Source organism: Ictidomys tridecemlineatus, chromosome 5, assembly GCF_052094955.1.
Source record: "Ictidomys tridecemlineatus isolate mIctTri1 chromosome 5, mIctTri1.hap1, whole genome shotgun sequence".
NCBI classification, from domain to species: Eukaryota; Metazoa; Chordata; class Mammalia; order Rodentia; family Sciuridae; genus Ictidomys; species Ictidomys tridecemlineatus.
The window spans coordinates 115934441-115955937 of record NC_135481.1 but is presented as its reverse complement, the minus strand read 5'-3'; the positions used below and the strand labels follow the sequence as shown (position 1 = coordinate 115955937).

The 21497-nt window shown below is 32.9% G+C and overlaps 1 protein-coding gene across 7 annotated transcripts in view; it reads left to right on the top strand.

Annotated features, from left to right (window-relative positions):
* Nucleotides 1-21497, top strand: part of Atg2b (autophagy related 2B) — a 74918-nt gene that overhangs the window by 17025 nt on the left and 36396 nt on the right. For 5 of the 7 annotated variants that reach the window (XR_013439277.1, XR_013439275.1, XR_013439276.1 and 2 more), the window contains exons 2-17: nucleotides 120-282; nucleotides 2462-2614; nucleotides 3069-3171; nucleotides 4733-4895; nucleotides 5646-5825; nucleotides 8799-8895; nucleotides 9435-9620; nucleotides 10676-10830; nucleotides 10921-11026; nucleotides 12154-12415; nucleotides 13608-13758; nucleotides 14440-14532; nucleotides 14664-14852; nucleotides 16791-17064; nucleotides 18418-18520; nucleotides 20315-20507. Coding sequence is in view for 4 of the 7 variants with exons in the window: in XM_078050827.1 (XP_077906953.1) it covers nucleotides 120-282; nucleotides 2462-2614; nucleotides 3069-3171; nucleotides 4733-4895; nucleotides 5646-5825; nucleotides 8799-8895; nucleotides 9435-9620; nucleotides 10676-10830; nucleotides 10921-11026; nucleotides 12154-12415; nucleotides 13608-13758; nucleotides 14440-14532; nucleotides 14664-14852; nucleotides 16791-17064; nucleotides 18418-18520; nucleotides 20315-20507 (2571 nt within the window). In the remaining 3 variants the exon portion in view is untranslated. The remainder of the gene's footprint in view (nucleotides 1-119; nucleotides 283-2461; nucleotides 2615-3068; nucleotides 3172-4732; nucleotides 4896-5645; nucleotides 5826-8798; nucleotides 8896-9434; nucleotides 9621-10675; nucleotides 10831-10920; nucleotides 11027-12153; nucleotides 12416-13607; nucleotides 13759-14439; nucleotides 14533-14663; nucleotides 14853-16790; nucleotides 17065-18417; nucleotides 18521-20314; nucleotides 20508-21497) is intronic. The other 2 variants (XM_078050826.1, XM_078050828.1) reach the window with 2 other exon arrangements.

Below are 21497 nucleotides of genomic sequence, written 5' to 3'. Positions count from 1 at the left end.
TCTTGGTCTTTGCTTTCTTTTCTGTGCTTATTCACAGGTATGGGCATATTCATATCTTTGAAAAAGTTAATTTTATGTTCTTTGTGTGATTTCAAAATGAATTTGGTTTTTCTCTTTAGTGTCTCAATGAAATCCTGGAGTCAGCAGATGCACCTTTAGAAGTCACCGAAGGATTTATTCAGTCGATTTCTCTGTCAGTTCCGTGGGGCTCCTTGCTACAGGACAATTGTGCACTGGAAGTAAAAGGATTAGAAATGGTCTTCCGACCTAGACCTCGTCTAGGTAGGTTGTTATATGTTCCTGTTTTATTTGCTTCTATTTTTACCCTACAGAGATTGAGAAAGAAGCCTGATTGATTTATTGATTTTCATTGTGTTTGTAAAAGTTTCAGTTGATAAAATATTAGGATTTGGTTCTTTGTAGGATGTGTGTGATGAAAATTCTAAGAGTTGTTTCTTTCCGTTTACTCACAGGAACTTCAGTGTACATATACTTTGGTTTATGTAATTATTTGTTACTTTTTATCTAAAGTTTTAAAGATTCAAAGTATTGCCACTTAACAAGGAAGAGTACTCAAAGCTATTCTGATATAAATAAGGTGAGCAGGGAGAAGGGAATGCTCTTCTTGAGAATGTCTACTTATAAATGTAGAAAAAAAAATAGGATTGATAAATTTAGAGGAAAAGTATGCAGTGATAAAAATTTTAATCCTATAACGTATGAAACTCCAAAGTTTAAATTTTGCTTAGTAGAATTATAGTGATCTGTATTTTGAAAATTGATAGTATAATTATGGATATCCTCTTTAATAATCTGATATTTAATTTATCAGAGTATTCTCTATTTTAACTATGATGGGTATATATAATACTTCCCTATGCAAAGTCAAACTTTAAAATATTTTTTCCTTTTAAAATATTCCATTAAGAGGACTTGTAAATTTCATTTTGGAAAGCAGTAATTTTTCTAGTAATCTTCATTTATTTTGAATATCTAAGGAGGTATGATAGAATTTTCTTAGGAGGGAAAATCTGGAAAGAATATTTTACAGTTCATTTGTTTCCTCCGCAAAAGATGTTCCTTTGTATTACCTACACTTATGCTAATTTCCAAACTTATATCATCTGCCACCTCTGCCAGATTTCCTGTTGATCCCCTCAGCTAGGAGATGATTTTTCTCTTAGCTTTAATGATGTTTTCATTTGACTCTCAGTAGTCTTCTATTAATTCTTCCTAGCCATGCTGTATTTCTTCTACTACTTGTAAGCATTCAGAGGGCAATTCATAATTCATTTTTCTATGCTCTATAGTAGGTTAGCAAACTCTGGCCTACAAGATAAATCAAGCCTGGGGATTGAACTCGGGGACACTTGACCATTGAGCCACATCCCCAGCTCTATTTTTGTATTTTATTTAGAGACAGGGTCTCACTGAGTTGCTTAGCACCTCTCCGTTGCTTAGGCTGGCTTTAAACTTGCAATTCTCCTATCTCAGCCTCTGGAACCACTGGGATAACAGGTGTGTACCACTGATCCCAGCTTGTTAACTGTTTTTATAAATAAAATTTTATGGAAACACAGCCATGCCTTTTTAATTTACTTTCTACTTTAGCACTATTGTAGGAGAGTTGTGATAGAGAACATATTGCCCACAAAGCCTAAAATATTCAATATCTCACCCTTTATAGAAAATTAATTGCCTCTCTCTGGGTGTAGTGGTACACACCTGTAATTCCAGCACTAGGAAGCTCAGGCAGAAGAGGCCAGCCTCAGCAACTTGAGACCCTATCTCAAATAAAATCTAAATCACCCCAAGTAATCTCCAAAAACAAAAAAAAAAACAAAAAAAAAAAAAAAGAGAAAGTTCATTGAACCCTGCTGTGTAGTATTTAGAACAGTAACATACATGTACAAAAATAATTCTTGTTGAATAAGTGTATGAATTAATATTTTCTAAAAGTAAAATATATAGTGAAATCACATATCGCTGGAATTTTTCATGTGATCTGCTTTTGTAAGGTGGTATTTAAATCTCAAGAGTAATTTCTAGAATATTGTTTCCCTGTGTAATACCCTAGTATTAAAAATCTATTTGAATTGAGGCTATAATAACAGATCTGCACAATACATTGGAACTAGAAAAAAATGATTGTTTTTTCAAAGCCTCCCTGAACTCATTAATTGATTTTAAAATAAGTGTCATAAATGCAAACTTAATAACTATATATTAATAATAAATCTACTTGAAATATGTTAATTTTAAGAAATGGGGGAGGGGGAAGTATTAGGGTAGGTATGGCATTGATCAAATTGTATTGTTACACTGTATGCATGTACAAATATGTAGCAACAAATCTCATCATTATGTACAACTATAATGCAGCAATAAAAAAGTGGGAAATTCAAAGAAATGGCATTGTTGAAATTTTGAGAAATTATGGATTAATCTTTATTTTCTCTAGCAACTGGTTCTGAGCCTATGTATTGGTCAAGTTTCATGACCAGCAGTATGCAACTGGCAAAAGAATGTCTTAGCCAAAAATTAACAGATGAACAAGGAGAAGGATCCCAGCCTTTTGAAGGGCTTGAAAAATTTGCTGAAACCATCGAAACAGGTTTGACATTATTGATCATCTCTAAAAATTCAAATTTTATTTAGCAATTTAGTACCTTAATAACTTAAGTCTTGGATTAGGCAGCCCTCTTGGAGTGTTTTTTAAAAGAATTAATGTTCTCATTTCAGAACTTTACAATTGGGGTTATTTCATTTAATTGCAAATATTTCCCTAGTCTCTCATTTGTTTGATTTATTACATTTGCAAAATGATGTGATTGGAGTTCAACAGACAGTGTTAGTGACTGTTCTAAGTATACTTAGATATGTAGCTTGGGTACGTGTTCAGTAAGTGTAATATCTATTTTAAAACTCAGAATTTGGGACTTTTAATGGAAAGAAATCTGGCTTTTTTATTTTGTAAGTTGTTATCAAACAAATATTTTTTCTTTTATTAGAACTTTTTATTTAGTAGATATATGGTTCTTCCATTAATGATTAATTGTTTATTCTAGTACTAAGAAGAGTAAAAGTCACTTTTATAGACACTGTTTTGAGAATTGAACATGTGCCAGAAAATTCCAAAACTGGAACAGCCCTTGAAATTCGAATAGAAAGGTAAGAATTTTTAAGAATTTGAAAATAACTGTATTCTAACTCTCACATTACATTTCAAAATGCTGGGCTGGGAATGTGGCTCAGTGGAAGAGAACTCAGTGGAAGAGAACTTATAATCTAGCATGTGTGAGTCCCTTGGTTCAATTCCTAATACTGCAAAAATTAAAAAAATAAATTCAGGATGCTTTTGGAGACTAGAAGTGATGATATTAAATTAAAATACTACATAACATTGGAGGAAAGTGCTGTTCTCCAAGTTATATTCTAATTCCATTATTGAAATTACTATGTTAAATTTAAAGCAAGTAGTTTTCTTTTAGTTATCAAATCAAAGCTACAAGTATTGGAGTGCTACTAAATTTCAGGCTGTCTTGTGAGTTTGCGTTTTTTTTTGTGGAACAATGCAATATGTAGGTGGGTTTCATTATTGTGAAGGACTGGCTTTGCTGTGCTTAATCTTAATGCTGCTTGATTGAGAGAGGGGGAAGGAAGGCACTGTTTCTTTGGAGAATTCTATAAGCATTAGTTTCAGGCAAATATCTGTAATATTGATTTACTTAAAAAGATATAAACATGTTGCTTTTAATTTTCTGTGTACCCACTTGGTAGCACCCCTATAAAAGCTTGAAAGCAGATTTATTTACATATGTACATCTGAGTGTTGATGTGAAGTCATATCTTCACCAGTGTTGGTGCTGTACACCTTGCTAAGAGAAATGAGCAGGATGAGGTATGTACACCAAGCCCCAAAGACACTTTTTTTTTTGTATTGGGGATTGAACTCTCAGGTAACTTAACCACTGAGCCATATCCCCAGCTCCTTTTATGTTTTATTTAGAGACAGGGCCTCGTTGATTTGCTTGGGGCTTCACTAAGTTGTTGAGGTTGGCTTTGAACTCTATCCGCCTGTCTCAGCCTTCTGAGCCACTGGAATTACAGGTGTGTGCCAAGCCTCCTGGCTCCAAGGACCCTTTGTATATTTATCTATTGGGGTCCTTTTCCAGGGTTTAAAGAGATGTACTATGGTTTCTGTTTTTCTCAAAAATACATCTGTTGTTAAACAATTATTGTTAATGATCTTTGAAAATAGGGGGCATTGCCTTAGATGGCATATTAAAACTGTTTGTAACATCTCATGCATTTGGAACCACATACTTTATCTTATTTAAAATGAAGATTGGTCACACAAGAATTCAAGAAATGTCATTTTCAGACTTGTGACTTGAAGCCAAATGCTGTCTCACTGTTAACAAGAGATAGATATTTTGGGAAGGAGTACAGGAATTGTTTTCCTTGAAGCTAACTTTAGGAAGTTATTAATTTTTTCCTTCAATTTAAGAGTCTTATAAAGTTATTTTTCTTGGAGTTTAAGGTCTCTGGGAAATATTTACTGAAGTGTGATCATTCTGACCTATTTTATAGGCATTATTGTAAGTACATTCTAAGAAATGCTAACACCTGAAAAGTCTCTTTAACTTAAAAGCTCTTCATTTTTTTTATTATTGCAAATAAGTTGTCCCAGGAGTTTTGTTCTAATAATCTTTTTGTTTTTAATTTTTAGAACTGTATACTGCGATGAAACTGCTGATGAATCCTCAGGAATTAATGTACATCAGCCCACAGCTTTTGCTCACAAGTTACTTCAGCTCTCTGGAGTGTCTCTCTTTTGGGATGAGTTTTCTGCATCAGCAAAATCTTCCCCAGTGTGTTCGACTGCACCAGTGGTAAGAGAAACAGAACAATCCTAAACTTGATCATAGATTTCCTCAAAGGTTTAAACGAGGACTGTTAAATTTTTCTAGGATGTATAGTATGGGCTAAGTCTTCATCTGATTTGCAAGTTAACACAAATATTCAATATGGCAATATGTATTTCAGATATTTAAATATACTTGTACTTTTAATTAATGCCCCCCCATACTTTTTTTTTAAGCTAGTTTGTATGTGTTAGTTTGACAGAGAAATGTTGGCAGAATTATTGGGGCAGAATGGCTCATTAGTATATAATCCTTTTACAATATAAACTGGAAATTAAGCAATATTCAAATTTATCTCACAGAATGAACATATTGCTGAAAATTTATCTTACAAATTCTGCCTTTAAAAAAAATCTGTGCAATTAAGGAACTCTGTTATTTTCTTCCAAGAGTACAAAATCTTTATCAGTCATTCCATTATTTACCCTTTACATTATTTCCCAAATTGGGTATTCTTAATTATAGTGTCTGTTAGGTTTCTTACTAAATTGAGCAGATATTATGCTTTCTTCTTGAAGTTCTTTCCATGTTGTGTTTTCATTACTAGCCCAATGTAGTACTGTTTTATTTTAGCTACCAGATATAATTTATCCACTGTAACAATATAGTTTTGCATGCCAAATATTTTATTCTTAAGTTGACATTTATTTTTTGCATTCCAGTTTATTTACACTAAGCTTTTTAAATAGTTCCTTTATTCTTATTGCATTATTTTAGGAAAATGAGCCAAAGCTGTCACCTAGCTGGAACCCCAAAATTGTTTATGAGCCACACCCACAACTAACTAGAAATTTACCAGAGATAGCGCCCTCTGACCCAGTGCAGATTGGTGGATTAATTGGTAGGTTGGAGTTGAGTCTCACATTGAAACAGAATGAAGTACTTCCTGGAGCTAAGGTCAGTGTTTATTTTCTCTAATAAAATTAAAAGTATTCTTTAATCTATACACTGAGCCTCTGGTTGGTTACTGTAGATTACCCTGTAACAAAGGTATCTATCTGTAGTTTTGGAATCAGCATTTTATTCTCACTTGGACCTGGTATTTGGGGTCACAAAATTAAAGTAAGGACTGACTTGGCCTTACTCTTATGCAAGTCAGGTTTTATGAAGAGTTGCCTCCTACACTCACTCTTCCCGTTCTAACAGTCCAAAACCAAAAGCATGGTTTCATTGATTAAGATAACTAAATTTAATTATATAATAGTGTCTTTCTATTGTCATAAAATTAAGATGTTAAAAAGGAAAAGAGATTTGAAAAGCAAGTTGACTGTAGAAATGTCCATCCATATTTTGAATGGAATGACTTTTTATAATTGTGCAATATTTGTGCAATATTTATGAAAAGATATTCACTTATTATTTTTTGTAGCTTTTTGAAGACATTGTATAAAGACACAATGAAAGATACACTAAGGGGTATGGATATTACTAAGGGAATATAGAAGAGGGACACACTGAATGCTTGTAAATATACATAGAAAAATTTTCAGTGTATTGAGGAATCCTCAAATCTTTTCTTGGATTGGGATGTTTGACTCATGTTGGAGGAGGAAATCTAGAATTAGAATGAAGACAGTTCTATTTCTGATTATTGTTCTCTTCCTTGTTTACTGACTTGTCCTACCTCAAGATGGTATAAAATTCTTTCACTAGGTTTTCAACTGTCTTCCTGAAATAACATGAGAGGCTCCTCAGGGAGTGGATAATTGTAGGTGTGTGTAAGCCCCATGGGAGCTCCCCTGCTGTGGCAATATCCTTGGGATAACAGCACATCAGTGTCTTTAGGGAATGTATTTATCATTTCTTTAAGAAGGAAAAACTATAACAATAACTTTTACAGTTCAATTTTGATCAAATATATATAATTCTCAATATTTATGTTTTTGATCTTTGTACACACCCAAAGTTTTTAATATTATTTATTGATATGTATAAGTTTTTGTCATATGATACTTTTAGAGTTTGTGTATTAGGTGACAAATGGACACCTGGAAATTTTGTGTGGCAGCATTGTGTACCAGCAAATATTTGGTATTAGATATACTATAATCCTTGTCTCTTTAATAACTTTTGTGTAATAAATTGGGTACGTGAAATACATTTTGTGTTTATTTAATGAAAATGAGTGCTAAATGGGAAAAAAAGAGTTCTGGAAATTAGCATTGAGAAGCATGGATCTTATAACCTTAATACAGAGTAGACAAGGGGTAGCTTTACAAGATGTGCTCAAAGTATTAGGTCTTTAATCTCTTTCCAGTGTTCATTAAACTTAAATTTTTTAACTGTGCATTCAAAATGTTAAGAAAGGTTTCATGGGTTGGGGTTGTGGCTCAGTGTTGGGGCACTTGTCAAGTATTTGTGAGTCACAGGGTTCAATTTAGGTCCATTGACAACTAAAAGAAATTAATCACACACAAAAAAAGGTTTCATGCTATTTTTTTTTTAGTTCTGCAAGAATAGTATACACATAAGTAGTAAGTCTGATATTTCATATTTCCAATCTTAGTGTATGCTTTCAGCAATGCATTATATATGAAAGTAGAGGACTGCCTGGATTGATTCAGAGAGATTTTGTTTTAGCTACTGTGTTACACTGAGTTGAAAAATTTTTTGGTTATTTTATATTTCCAAAAGTAATAAGTACTTTGTCTTTTGTATGCCAAATTCAGAATCTATTTTTTTTTGTTAAAATACCTTTGTTTATTTATTTTTATGTGGTGCTGAGGATCAAACCCAGTGCTTCACATACGTGAGGCAAGCGCTCTACCGCTGAGCCACAACCCCAGCCCCCAGAATCTATTGATAACAAAATATTTTTGCAAAAAGTAGAATCCCAACTCTTGATTATCTATTCTAATAAAGAGCAGAGATTATACTTTCAATGCAAAGAAAATATTAAAAAAACATTAAAGAATTTGGCCTATAATCAGAAGTGTGTTTTGCTACTCTCCCCAGCCTTAATCAAGGGCATGGCTTAGAGTGTCAACAGTCAGTAAGGAGCCCCCTAAAACAGTCTGTGTGTAGCAGGGGTAGTCATGCCATGAAAGGAGAGAGGGTTCTTTATCTGGGTCAGCCTCCATTAAAATCTTGCTCTGCAAGTCACTTAATCTTGTGAACCTGTTTCCTCCTCTGTAAAACAAACAGTAGTAAGTAGAGAAAATATATACAAAGGCACCGATGCTCAAAATAAATGATAATGATAATTATTGTTTTTAAGGAATATATTATATTCTTAGATCATGGAAACTTCTCAGAGTCAATAGTAATTTATTTTTTGTTTGTACAATTAGAAGAAGTTTGTTTTTCTCTTGACAAAAAGCCATTTTCCAAATGTAAATGTGTTTTATTAATTGTATTATTTATCAATTGCAAAATGGTATACAAATACCAGAAGCTATTATTAGCTTATTCAAACTAAGAAGAGATGAATGAAAAATAAGGTGGGATATTTAACTTTTTAGAAGGCTGTGTAGAGAATAGAGTGATTGCTTTTGTTGAGTATTCTCTAGGATCAGGAAGAGTGTGATGGAACTTTTGTTTTCAGAAAGAACAGTGAGCCAAGAATTGGAAGGAGAAAGGAAGGCCATGTAAGCACTGTCTTCTGTTTACATGCCTGCAGTGGCTTCCACTCATGTCCAAGAGAGAATGGACATTGGAACACAGTAGACATCTATCTGAGAGGCACACTGCTTGGTGGCCTTGAGATCTTTTCCTTTAGGTTTGTGTGAATTAGTAGAGAGACTCTTAGGTAAAGGAATTCAAGATTAGCAGTAAATATTTCTCTCAGTGCTTGAAATATACTGAAATTTATGGTGATGAGGTTTTGAAAGAGTATTCATCCTGAATGGTTTGTTTGTTTATTTTTTTAAGTTGGATATTGATGGACAGATAGACTCTATTCATCTATTCCTGTCACCAAGACAGGTACACTTGCTTTTGGATATGTTAGCAGCTATTGCTGGACCAGGCAAGTATAATTTTGTTGTTATTATTTTTAGTTCTCTGAAACTTTTAAATTGAAATATATAACATACACCTAAGAAAGTTTATTATTTTGAATATATGAAATTAAACATATATTGTAAATTAACGATGTATCATGTCCTAAAGAGTTAATTCGATTGTGTCTTTTTGAATTGTGCCAGCATGGCATATATTTGCATTCAGAATGTGTCACATTCTTGTTTCAAAATTGTTCTGACTGATTTCTTTGGTTGGGATAGTACTTCATACAAAGAAGAAAATGTAATTCTTGAACACAGTAAGTAGCATACATGTTAAAGTATTTTTAGTAACTAATATATACTAGAGGTAAGATTTTTTGATTCCTGGTTTGTTGCCTACAACTGTTAGATTTCTGATTAATATTGAATAGTGGTGTTTTGCACTGCCTTATGGTCTTAAGTTGCCATTGGTATTGGATAAATGGGATTTGGGAGAGAAATGCTTTAAATAACTTAACCTTGAATCTAATTACTGTTCTGCTTTCCTTTTGTATACTTGTAGAAAATTCTAGCAAAATAGGGTTAGCTAATAAAGATAGGAAAAACCGACCTATGCAGCAGGAAGACGAGTATCGAATTCAGATGGAATTAAACCGGTATTATTTGAGAAAAGATTCTCTTTCTGTGGGTGTATCTTCAGAGCAAAGCTTTTATGAGACAGAAACGGCTCGTACACCTTCTAGCCGTGGTAAGCAACTCAGTTGACACCAGAATCAAACTTTATCATCATAGGTAAAATTAAACTTAATTTTGGCTTTTGTGAAACGAGTTTAGCAGTGAAATAACAAAAGACCCATATCATTAAGAAAATTTTAATTTTTAAGTTTATCTAACCATAGTATTAATAGTGATGTGCCAGCACATGGTTGCTATTTTTTTATTTTGGTTTTGTCTTGTAAATGAAGTTTTTGAGTAAAGTCAGTTTATAAAAGTGTAGATTTACACAAAAGATAAATTAGGAGTAATTATACATTTTTGTCAAATTATGTGCTCACATAATGATATACAGTAGATTTCTTTAAATAGGGAACTTTATTAATCTTTCCATTAATTATATCTAAGTATCATCATTACCCAGTTTACTTTACATTTACAGGTGTTTTAGAATATATGAGCACTAATACCATAAATAGTAAGAATTAATAAAGTATGGAATGTTGAACCGAATAAAAAATTAAAGCCTTCTTAAATTTTGGCCTTAACTACCTTTATTTGCATAAGGGTACAACAATCTCTAAAAGATGGAAGTGAAACATAAATAGAAGTCTCAATAATATATTTGATTCTTTTCTTTTTAAAAAGGAAATAGCTATATACATATGAAAAGAGAGAAGGCAATATATTTGTACTATTTATTTATGCTGGAGATTGAACCCAGGGTCTTGTGTATGCTAATGACATTTTAACATGTAGTTTTTTTTTAACTTCTAAATTGTCATATGATGTTTTAAAAATGTACCTTGTAAAATACTGGGTATTAAAAACAACAAAACAAACAAAACAAAGCTTCACAAAACCACTCAATAGGAAAGCATAACCTTTCGTTAACTAATATTCAATTGAGTTTTTGCTGTGCCATTAATAACTTGGATTCAAATACCCCATTGGAAGTAATATACATTTTGGAGTATCACTGTATCTCAGTATTTCAGAAGAAGATTATATTAATGTATATTAGCCCACTTTAAAGTATACAAAGTGGGTAAAATTGTGCTATAAGTGATGAAGTTTAATTCTCTCCAGAAGAAGAAGTTTTCTTCTCCATGGCTGATATGGACATGTCCCATAGTCTCTCTTCTCTTCCACCCCTTGGGGATCCCCCAAATATGGACCTGGAGTTATCACTAACTAGTACATACACTAATACCCCAGCCGGATCTCCATTAAGTGCTACTGTGGTAAAGTATTATTTTATTATTTTATTCTTAAAAAGTTACTTCTAAAATTTTGGACTTTATTCATATTCTTTAAAAAAATATCTTTCATAGCTTCAGCCAACATGGGGAGAGTTCCTTGATCATCATAAAGAACAGCCAGTAAGGGGGTCAGCATTTCCATCCAACCTGGTTCACCAGACATCTTTGCAGAAGGCTGGTGAGTGGAAGAGAGTTAATCTTTGTTTCCACTGGAACTTTTTTTTTAGTTGTAAATAGACACATATCTTTTTATTTATTTATTTATTTTTATGTGGTGCTGAGGATCAAACCCAGGGCCTCAAGTGTGCAAGGCAAGCATTCTACCACTGAGCTACAACCCCAGCCCTCCTGGAACTTTTGAAATATTAAAAATTAAAAAATTCTTTTTAGTCATTCTACTTTATTTTTTTTTTAAATGTCAATTTTGTTTAAACAAATTTTTGGTGCTGGATTTGAACTCAGAGCCTTGTATATGTTAAGCATGCACTCTATTTACACCTGTCTTTTTTTTTTTTTTTTTTTTTTGGTCCTTTTTTGGTTTAGGCCATTTAACAAAGTTTAGAAAGAAAATGAATTGTTGAACAATTCCCTGTGAAGTGTTTTAGAATAGTTGCTAGTTCATCATAGCTTTTGTGTATTTAAATACTTGGATATTGTTAGTGAAAAGTATCACGTAAGTTTCATATTATTATTAAAGTTTAGGATCCTCAACATCTGATTATTATATATTTATTTTTGATGTCAAGGATCTAACCCAGGGCCTCATAATGCCAGGCAAACACTCTACCATTGAGCCATGGCGCCAGCCTCCTAATTTTTCTTTCACTGTTTATATATTCCTTGAAATAAAACCTCAAGTTTTTACTCTGCAAATATCAAAATTTTTTGTGGTGCTGGAGATGAAGGTTAGGGTCCCATGCATGGTAGTCCAGTACTCTATCACTGACCTGTACATCTCTACCCTTATTCTGCAAAATTTAATTGAAATAAACACAAACCTCAAAAGAAAATTTGGTTAGCAACTTTTGATTAATTTTGATTTTTCCAGTATACTTTCAATAATGAAAAAGCATTTTTCATACATTTACTATTTTAATGGACTCTTTTCTACTTCAAATATCAAGTATACTAGATGTAAGACATAGGAAGTTAGCAGTTTATTGTACCTTAATTATTTAATGTCATTCTAGCTATTGTATGGTCAGCTGTTTTTTAAACCTAATACATGAGTAAATGTTTTATAGTTTTGATATGTGAATTTAAGTATTAAAATTTATGTGTATAATTTTAACACATGTATTTCAGCTCTCCCATCTAGATCTGTTTCAATGGATGAATCCAGGCCTGAGCTTATTTTTAGACTAGCTGTTGGAACTTTTTCAGTCTCTGTGCTTCACATTGATCCTTTATCTCCACCTGAAACGTCATTGAGCCTCAACCCATTGACACCTATGGCTATAGCTTTCTTTACTTGTATAGAAAAGATTGATCCAGCAAGATTTTCATCTGATGATTTTAAGTCTTTCCGAACAGTATTTGCAGAAGCTTGCTCACATGATCACCTCAGGTAAACTTTGTCATGTTTATTAATGATCCTTGAGTAAGAACCAAGTGTGGACTTTCATATCCAGCTATCTGTATTTGTTTTAAAAATGTATTTGTAAAAGAGTAGAATGAGTACTTTCCTTGCAATGCTATGAAGATGTTTACGAACAGAATTTTTCATTCAGGATGTGTGGCATGCAGAACTATGGAGATAATCTGGAATTTGCTAAAACATCTCTGTAGTTCCAAATTTCTTTGCTCGTATTTTGCCATCATCCCTGTTGACTGTATTACAATCATTAAAACATTTCTTATTGTCATTGGCATTAACAGCTGATGGTAATGAGAGAACTAATGAGGGAGGCATTCTAAAATGCTGCATGTTCACTGGCCAGGAATGGGAAGTTGTATGAGGGTTGGTCCTTAACTTGGGTGCTACATTTCCATCCTTACCTTAAAAAACAAAACAAACCCAAACTGTCCAAATTGACACTGATCCTTTATAAATTGAGTCCTAATAGATGAATTGAATTTGTTAGTATTATTAAAATGCAAATACTGATTATGACCTGAGTGATATTATTTTAATAAACAGTTTAGGCAAATATAATTAATTTTTTAGAAAAATACCTTTGAGTTTTATTTTAACATAACTGTTTTAAAGTTAATATGTAAAGTAGTTTTGATCCCTACCTAAAGATAACCTACAAATTAGGACCATAGTATTTATAGAGATGTAGAGATGCTTTTTCTCTAATTTTGACACGTTTTCAAATATCAGAAAATATAGCAGAACCCACAGAAATTAGAGATAGGCTTCATTTGAGCCCCAGCAACTGAAGTTTTAAAATATTTCATGATGCTTCTAGATAATTTTCAGAGACTATTTCATGTATTTTTTAGATCTGAAAGATTTTATCCATTGCAGTGTAAATTTTAAATGTATAGAGAAGGAAGGGCAATGTTGGGAAATGAATATACCCTGGATGATTTTCCGTCAGTTAAATTTATTTTTTTGTCAGGGAATGGGAAATTGAAAGCAGACTTGGTTAATAAATCTTAGGAGTATTACTATTGTTAACTTGAATTTGTCAGAATAAGTGGGTAATTAGTCTGTTATTAACATTTGTTTATGGTTCCCTGACTACTTGTGATATGTCATTTAAACTAGAAGTATATAGAGGCCTTTAAATGCTACATCTTTTTAATAATAGATTTATAGGTACTGGCATCAAAGTAGCCTATGAACAAAGACAAAGATCAGCTTCCCGGTATTTTAGTACTGATACATCCATTGGACAAATGGAGCTTTTGGAGTGTCTATTTCCAACCGACTGTCATTCTGTTCCTCCTCACTACACAGAGGTAAATGATGGTCACTTTCTTTGGATTACACTTTAAATCTGTCTTGCTTTTAAGGAATTATATGATCATAAATAGTGTTCTCAAAAAATGAACAGGAATGCATAGAGGAATTCACTCACTTTCAATCATTCTTCATTTCAGAAGACTTTTTTATTGAACAAATACCAAAATGTACTATTCAAGTTGAGCATAATGTTTTGTGTTCTTTTACCATTAATCTGATTTTTTCAAACATCTAAGTATGTTGGCAAAAATAATATTTATTGCTGTTATTTTGCCCTTATATGTTTATTTTCAGAGCTCTTTCTTGAGTATTAATTCATTTGAATTCTCATATGCATTATGCAAATAAGACACTGTCTCAGTTAACTTACTGAAGCCCGAGTGGTGGTGCAGGCCAGTAGTCTTGAAATTCAGGAGATTGAAGCAGCAATGCAAGTCATGGGCTGCTGTAGGCAATTTAGTGAGACCTTCAGAGACTTAGCAAGACCCTGTCTCAAAACAAGAAAATTTAACTAACTGGACTAAGATTTACATTGCTAGTGAGTGATAAAAGTGAAAAGTAAGGCCAGCATTTCTGACTTCAGATAGCTCTTCCCACTAGTATATTGGCACCTCTGAATTCCTGTGATAAATTATAGCTTAACATCTAATATTTAATTTATCTTCTTTGTTTTTAAGCTTTTAACATTTCATTCTAAAGAAGGAACTGATGCCCACCCCCCTGTGTGTCTTCAACTTCATTATAAGCATTCTGAGAATAGAGGACCCCAGGTAAGAAATTTTTGTTTAAGTGCTGCATGTAAAATTTGGGGGTATATATTTTCTCACAATTTTGAGGTCTTAACCTAATCTTTAAGTATTATTAGTGATTATGTTAATGCTCCTTCCTCCCCCCTTTTAAGGGCAATCAAGCAAGACTTAGTTCAGTTCCTCAGAAGGCGGACTTACAAATTAAATTAAATCCAGTATGTTGTGAACTGGATATAAGTATTGTGGACCGGTTAAATTCCTTGCTTCAACCACAGAAACTTACTACAGTAGAGATGATGGCCTCTCACATGTATACTTCATATAATAAGCATATCAGTCTGGTAAGTATTCAAAATGTTGTAAATAATCATAATTTAATTAGCTAATTGGCTTATTGGGATAATTTCTGAGCTAAGCATTCTCTGTAGATTACATAGCATATGTTAAAGTGTCAGTATAAGTTGATGCTCAGGAAAAAGAATAAATAGAATCCAGGTGTCGAGGTGTATTCTTGTAATCTTGGTTACTTTGGAGGCTGAGGGGTCACAAGTTTGAGGCAGCTTTGGCAATTTAGTGAGATCCTGTCTTAAAAGCAAAGGGTGGGGGTTAGGATTCCTGGGAATATAGCACAGTGGTAGGGCACTCAGATTCAATCACTAATACCAAAAAAAAAAAAAAAAAAAAAAAAAGAAAGAAAGAAAATAATAGAAGTTATGGCATTTGATAGCATTTGATTGTGTTGTAGGACTTAGATTTCCTTTCCTGAATTTATGAATTTCATAAACTGTGCTTGTAACATTACAAAGTTTTACCTGTTCACACATTAAACAAACATCTAAAAAGTGTAGCCCAAGTAATATAGAATATACTTTTGAAACTGGGAAAATAATCTCTTGAGTATCACATTATATTCCTTAGATCTGGTGTATAGATTCTTTCATAAGCAAATCAAGGAAGTCAGATTTGTAAGAAATCTATTTGGAATTTGGGTGCTGTAGGACTAGGACCAACATAGACAACTGTAATTAAAAAGAAAATGGACAAAATATTCTATTTTCCTATTTATTTTTCCTTAGTGGTGAGTATTCACATTGAATCATTTTCTATTGTCACCAGTTGCTAGTTATTTTAAGTTCTTTGGACTAGTCTCTATATTTTCTGTTACTCATAGATGTATTGGGATGATGGTTTAATATCTTGGATTACTTTTGCCTTGGAGTGAGAGATAGTATGAGAAAGTCAAATAGGAGAGAGAAAGTGTAGGTTTGTTAAAAATCAATGTGTAACATAAGAAGGGAAGTTTCTAGTCTTAAGACTTTAGAGACTGATTCAAGAAATAGTGGACTGTTCCACCTACAGTGGACTAAACATTTATTGCTTTTAATACATTTTAGAGAAAAGTTAGAAGTGGACCTTTATGTGAATTGCACATTCTTTGACCCTTTTGTTTCATGGTTTGGGGCATGTGGTACATCTGTTTGTTTTCCAGTAGCCATTTCATGGGATCATACTCTTAGATTGTATAGGAACTCAGGGTGAGTCATTTAGTGGATATTTATTTAGAACCTAGTATGTGCTAGTCTCTGGACTTAGTTCTAGAAATACAAAGATGAGTCAGAGACTGGTCTTGTGTTTGGCATAATTCATCTGTGTTATAAACCTAGTATGTGCTAGTCTCTGGACTTAGTTCTAGAAATACAAAGATGAGTCAGAGACTGGTCTTGTGTTTGGCATAATTCATCTGTGTTCATACTGAATTTTTTTTTGGGGGGGGGGTGGTGGTGCTGGGGATTGAATCCAGGGTCTTGTACATGCTAGGCAAGCATTCTACCAACTCAGCTATATCCCCAGCTCCTCACATTGGATTTTTAAAGTAATATGTTGGTAGGTAAATCCTTCAGATTGAATGTTGGATACTATAATGATTTTTAACTACATTTGATTTGTTGACAAGCTAATTTACACATTTTTTAATTTTTAATTTATAATAAAATATATATATATGTACCTATTGTGTCTTTGTCTTGTCTTTAGTTCAGTTTTTATTTTGATTGATTTATTTTTATATCAGGGTGTAACTGTTGCCAGTAGTTATAACTTTTGCCAGTAATTGTTACATTATAAAATTTCATTATACTAAATTACTATGGTAGTGAATTTGATTTGAATGCTAATTCATTACACTGGGGAATTAGTTATTGTACATATTGAAATGTTGAATGCTAATGTAATTTACTTAATTTAATATTTTGGCATTTTTTTGATGTTTTGTGTTTTAGCACAAGGCTTTCACTGAAGTATTTCTAGATGATTCACACAATCCTGCAAATTGTCGAGTATCAGTTCAAGTTGCCACTCCAGCATTAAATCTTTCTGTTCGTTTCCCAATACCTGATCTTCGGTCAGATCAAGAAAGAGGACCATGGTTTAAGAAGTCACTTCAGAAGGAGATCCTTCATTTAGCATTCACAGATCTAGAATTTAAGACGGAGTTTATAGGAGGCTCAACCCCAGAACAAATTAAATTGGAACTTACCTTTAGAGAACTAGCTGGTAAGATTGAAAGTGCTTTAGGAGACAAGATACAAATAACTGCTACTAATTTTATATCATAAAAGTATGTGAGAGCTCCAAAATATAATAGAATTGAAGAATATTATGTTAGATACAGTAGCAGTAGCTTTTCCCATCAAAATTGTTTGCAAATATGTAATATGTTAGATTAAAAAAAATGACCAAGCATAATGATTTAATCACTTTGTTCAAGTACTGATTTTCTACAGAGGAAAATAAAAGTGGCCTTTAACCTACTTTTTTGTAATCACCTACCACTTATTAGCCCATATATAGAGTGTCAGTGTATGGTTAGGTACTGTGCTAAGCACTTCATACATATTATCTTGTTTCCTTTAATCATCATAATCACCATATGCTTATTTTTTCCAGTTTTTATAAGTTAGTAGTTGAGGGAATCTATGCATGTAGAAGGAGGTATCTTTCAAGATCATGTAGTAAATGGCAGGATTAAGATTCAAACCCAAATCTTGACATAAGAACTTGAATTTTCAATCATTATATGAACTAATTTCTAGTAATTTTTCTTTGTAAAGCCTGTTTTGAGTTTTTCTATATTGCTCTGTTTTTGTCACCTAATGAATAGACTCTATGTAAACTTAGAGTGAACCAGCCTATGAAGAGCTCTGGAAGGGCTTTGAGCCTGTGGTTCCTGGACTGCTGCTTCTGCTAAAACCACCCCCGCTTGCTGGGAAGAGGCTGCAAAAGTTTCCTTCCCTGTTCTTACTAGTTTTCTGTATCTGTGGAGATATTTAAAATGAACATTTATCCATTAAGGCCTCACTAGAGGACCTTTAAATGTTACTAATCATCCCTTATCTTCAGTGGCAAGAAACTATTTTGAAAGAAAACCATTTTTCAGGTGTAAAATCAAATGGAAAAGCATAACAATATAGAGTTATTTTGAACAGAGGTAATTCTTACCGTGCTTGGAACAAATTTTCATTTAAGAAATATGCTTATTTTTATTTGGTAGTGGTAGATTAGTTATATAGACTTATGAAGAAATAATAGCATCCAGTAAGTGGTATTTACAGTTTACTATAGTTACATATAAGTAATACATACAATATATAACATTTACTGTTAATATATATGTTAATATATTTACTGTGTCATGATATATACCTTATACATCAAATATTGGAACCCAAGAATTTAAGTCTGAATACAAAACAGCATCAAAAATTTATCTGCTCGGTCCCATATGTTGTATGTCACATGAATGTGGGAACAAATGAATAAATGCTATAGAAGTTAATAGTGCATTATTAAAGGTCTTTTAGCACTTGAGAATGAATGCGTTCTGGTATAACAGTCTTATTTTATTAGGGTCATTCCAGGAGGAGAAAGGGGAGCCATCTGTTAAATTTTTCCATGTATCTGGTGGAGTAGATGGAGATACAGCATCGTCAGATGACTTTGACTGGCCACGGTAAGGAAGTGTATAGGTGTAATGTATTTCCATTCAAAATTAAAATATGATAGTCCTTTTAACCAACATTTTGGCTATAAATTTTGCTAAAAATGGTTAATGAGAGAACCTAGAGCAAGAAGGATAAATAAGAAAATATTGAGCACCACTCTGTGAAGTTTATATTTTAGATATTATTCAAAATAGAAGGTACAGGTGTTTCTTCGGTCTCTAGTTGCCTAGTTTAATTACATCTTAAAAATACTTCAAGGATACAGAAGAGAAATCCCGAGGCATCTTTTGAGTAGTTGTCAAATGAATTTTATAGTCAGTGGTTGCTTTTGCAGTGTTTTTAAAATATGGGTCACTTTTACCCAAATCCTACTGATTCTTGGGTTCTAACCTGAGATTCTGGGATAGAGCCCAGCATCATTGTGTTTTTAAAATTTACATCAGATGATTCAAATATGCACCTGTACTTTGAGAACCATTGCTTCTAGAAAGATAGATTGGTTTATTTTACAGTATAGTGGATTGTAGATCTTTTGCTAGTGACCAACAATGAGTTATATACCAAGCCCTTTTTTAAGGCAGGGTCTTGCTAATTTACCCAGTCTGGCCTTGAACTTGAGATCCTCCTGCCTCCGTCTTCTAAGTCTCTGGGATTTTAGGTGTGCACCACCATTCCTGGTTCCAAGATTTCTCAGGCAGGAGAAATCATTTCTTAAGTTACCCTGAAAAGTGAGCCTTGATCATGTTCCAAAGAACTTCGTTTACTTGAAATAACAATCCATTATTTTATGAAAATTGAATATTTGAGGGTTCAGAGTAAATTGTTTTTTTTATGCCATTTTTATCCCTGCCTTTTTCACCTTCCCTGCTATATATTAGCCTATTTTCAGGACAGGCATTATCAATACATTTCTGATAATGAATGTAAGTTTTCATCAGAAGAATTGAATCTGCTTCAGTTAAGTAATTTGGAAGCACAATTTACATTTGGATATCCATAAATTAAGAAATGGTTTGTGATATTTTACTAGAACCAAATAGCAACACCTTCTTAGGGCCAAAACAAAACAAAAAAACCCAAACATCACTTAAGGTAGAAAGAATAACACAGCTATTTTGTTTGAGGACTCCATGACTCATCATAATAATGGTTTGATATGGTGTTAAAAAAGGACCCTAAAAGCTTGTGCTAGTGATGTTCTGTAGAAGACGAGGAAAAGAATGGGATTATACTCTGAAGTCAAAGCTCAATGGCATTTGCAGTCAAAGGCTGCATTAATGCCATGAGGTTTAGAGTTTGTAGATACATACAATAGTCACACAAGTTCTTTACTATTGAAATTCCAGGTAGAAAAACTTTGTTCTTGCAGTTTGGAAACTATTTCCTAATCGACTTTTTTTTTTTTCCATTTGAACCAATTATATAACACGAAGTTTCTTAGGTAGGCAAGTGTTCCATTCTAGCAGAATAGAATATATATGAGAGGATTTGGTTTCATGATAATAACTCAAATTCTTAGGTAAAATTTGCTTCCTGTTAATGATACTTGAAATGACTTTTTTGTCCTCAAGGTTAGACTGTCATGTTTATGGCCTTTGTTTATTTGCTTTTTTCAGTTCTACATTTACAGTATATTTAAGTTTATAATGTATTCATAAGTGGGTTACATTAGACATAGACTTTGTAAAGAAGTCTAATACTTTCATTAATCAGAGCTTTTTAGTATTAATATGCACAAAAGTTAAAGTCTTCTTATTTATACTTAAATCTTGATTTTCTAAAAAAGTTATCTTTGCTATCAGAATGGTACTGAAAATAAACCCACCAGCCATGCATTCCATTTTGGAGAGAATAGCAGCTGAAGAGGAGGAAGAAAATGGTCACTACCAGGAAGAGGAGGAAGGAGGTGCTCATTCTCTGAAAGATGTCTGTGACCTAAGGAGACCAGCCCCATCTCCTTTTTCTTCTCGTAGAGTAATGTTTGAAAATGAACAGGTAAAATAACAGTGTAAGCAATATCAAAATATTATCTTTAGTCATATAGTAATGATTTTAATTTTTTTAAAAAATGCTTTCTTTTTTCCTCTTTTTATTGGTGCATTATAATTATATGTAACAGTGGGATTTGTCATAATATATTCATACATGTACACAATAAAACAGTATAATTTGATCAATTTTATTCCCCAGCACCTCCCCTTTCTCTCCCCTCCCTCCCCCTGATCCCCTTCTTCTATTCTACTGGTCTCCTTTCTATTTTTTTTTTTGTTGTTGTTCTAATTAGTTGTATATGATAGTATAATGCATTTTGAAACATTGTTCACAAATGGAGCACAACTTCTCATTCCTCTGGTTGTCTGTTCATATTGCTGAGTCACACCAGTAGTGTAATCATCCATGTATATAAGGCAGTAATGTCTATCTCATTCTACCGTCTTTCCCATCCCCACAACCCCACCCCTCCCCTCACTTCCCTCTGCACAATCCAAAGTTCCTTCATTCTTTCCTGCTACCCCCAAACCCCACATGGATCAGCATCTGCTTATCAGAGAAAACATTCTTTTTGTTTTTTTGTGATTGGCTTATTTCACTTAGCATGATGTTCCAAAATGACCAGGAATACAAATCATATCTCAATAATAACTCTGAATGTCAATGGCCTAAACTCACCAATCAAAAGACATAGACTGGTGGATTGGATTTTTTTTTTTTTTAAAAAGGACTCAATAATATGCTGTCTTCAAGAGACTCACCTCCTAGGAAAAGACATCCAGAGACTAAAGATGAAAAGTTGGGGAAAAATACATCACTCACATGGACTTTATAAATAAGCAGGGTTTTCTATCTTTATATAAGATAAAGTGGACTTCAAATCAAAGTTAGAAAGGAATAAAGAAGGAAGGACATTTCATATTGCTTAAGGGAATCATACATCAACAAGCTATAACAATAGTAAACATTTATGCCCTAAACAATGGAGGATCT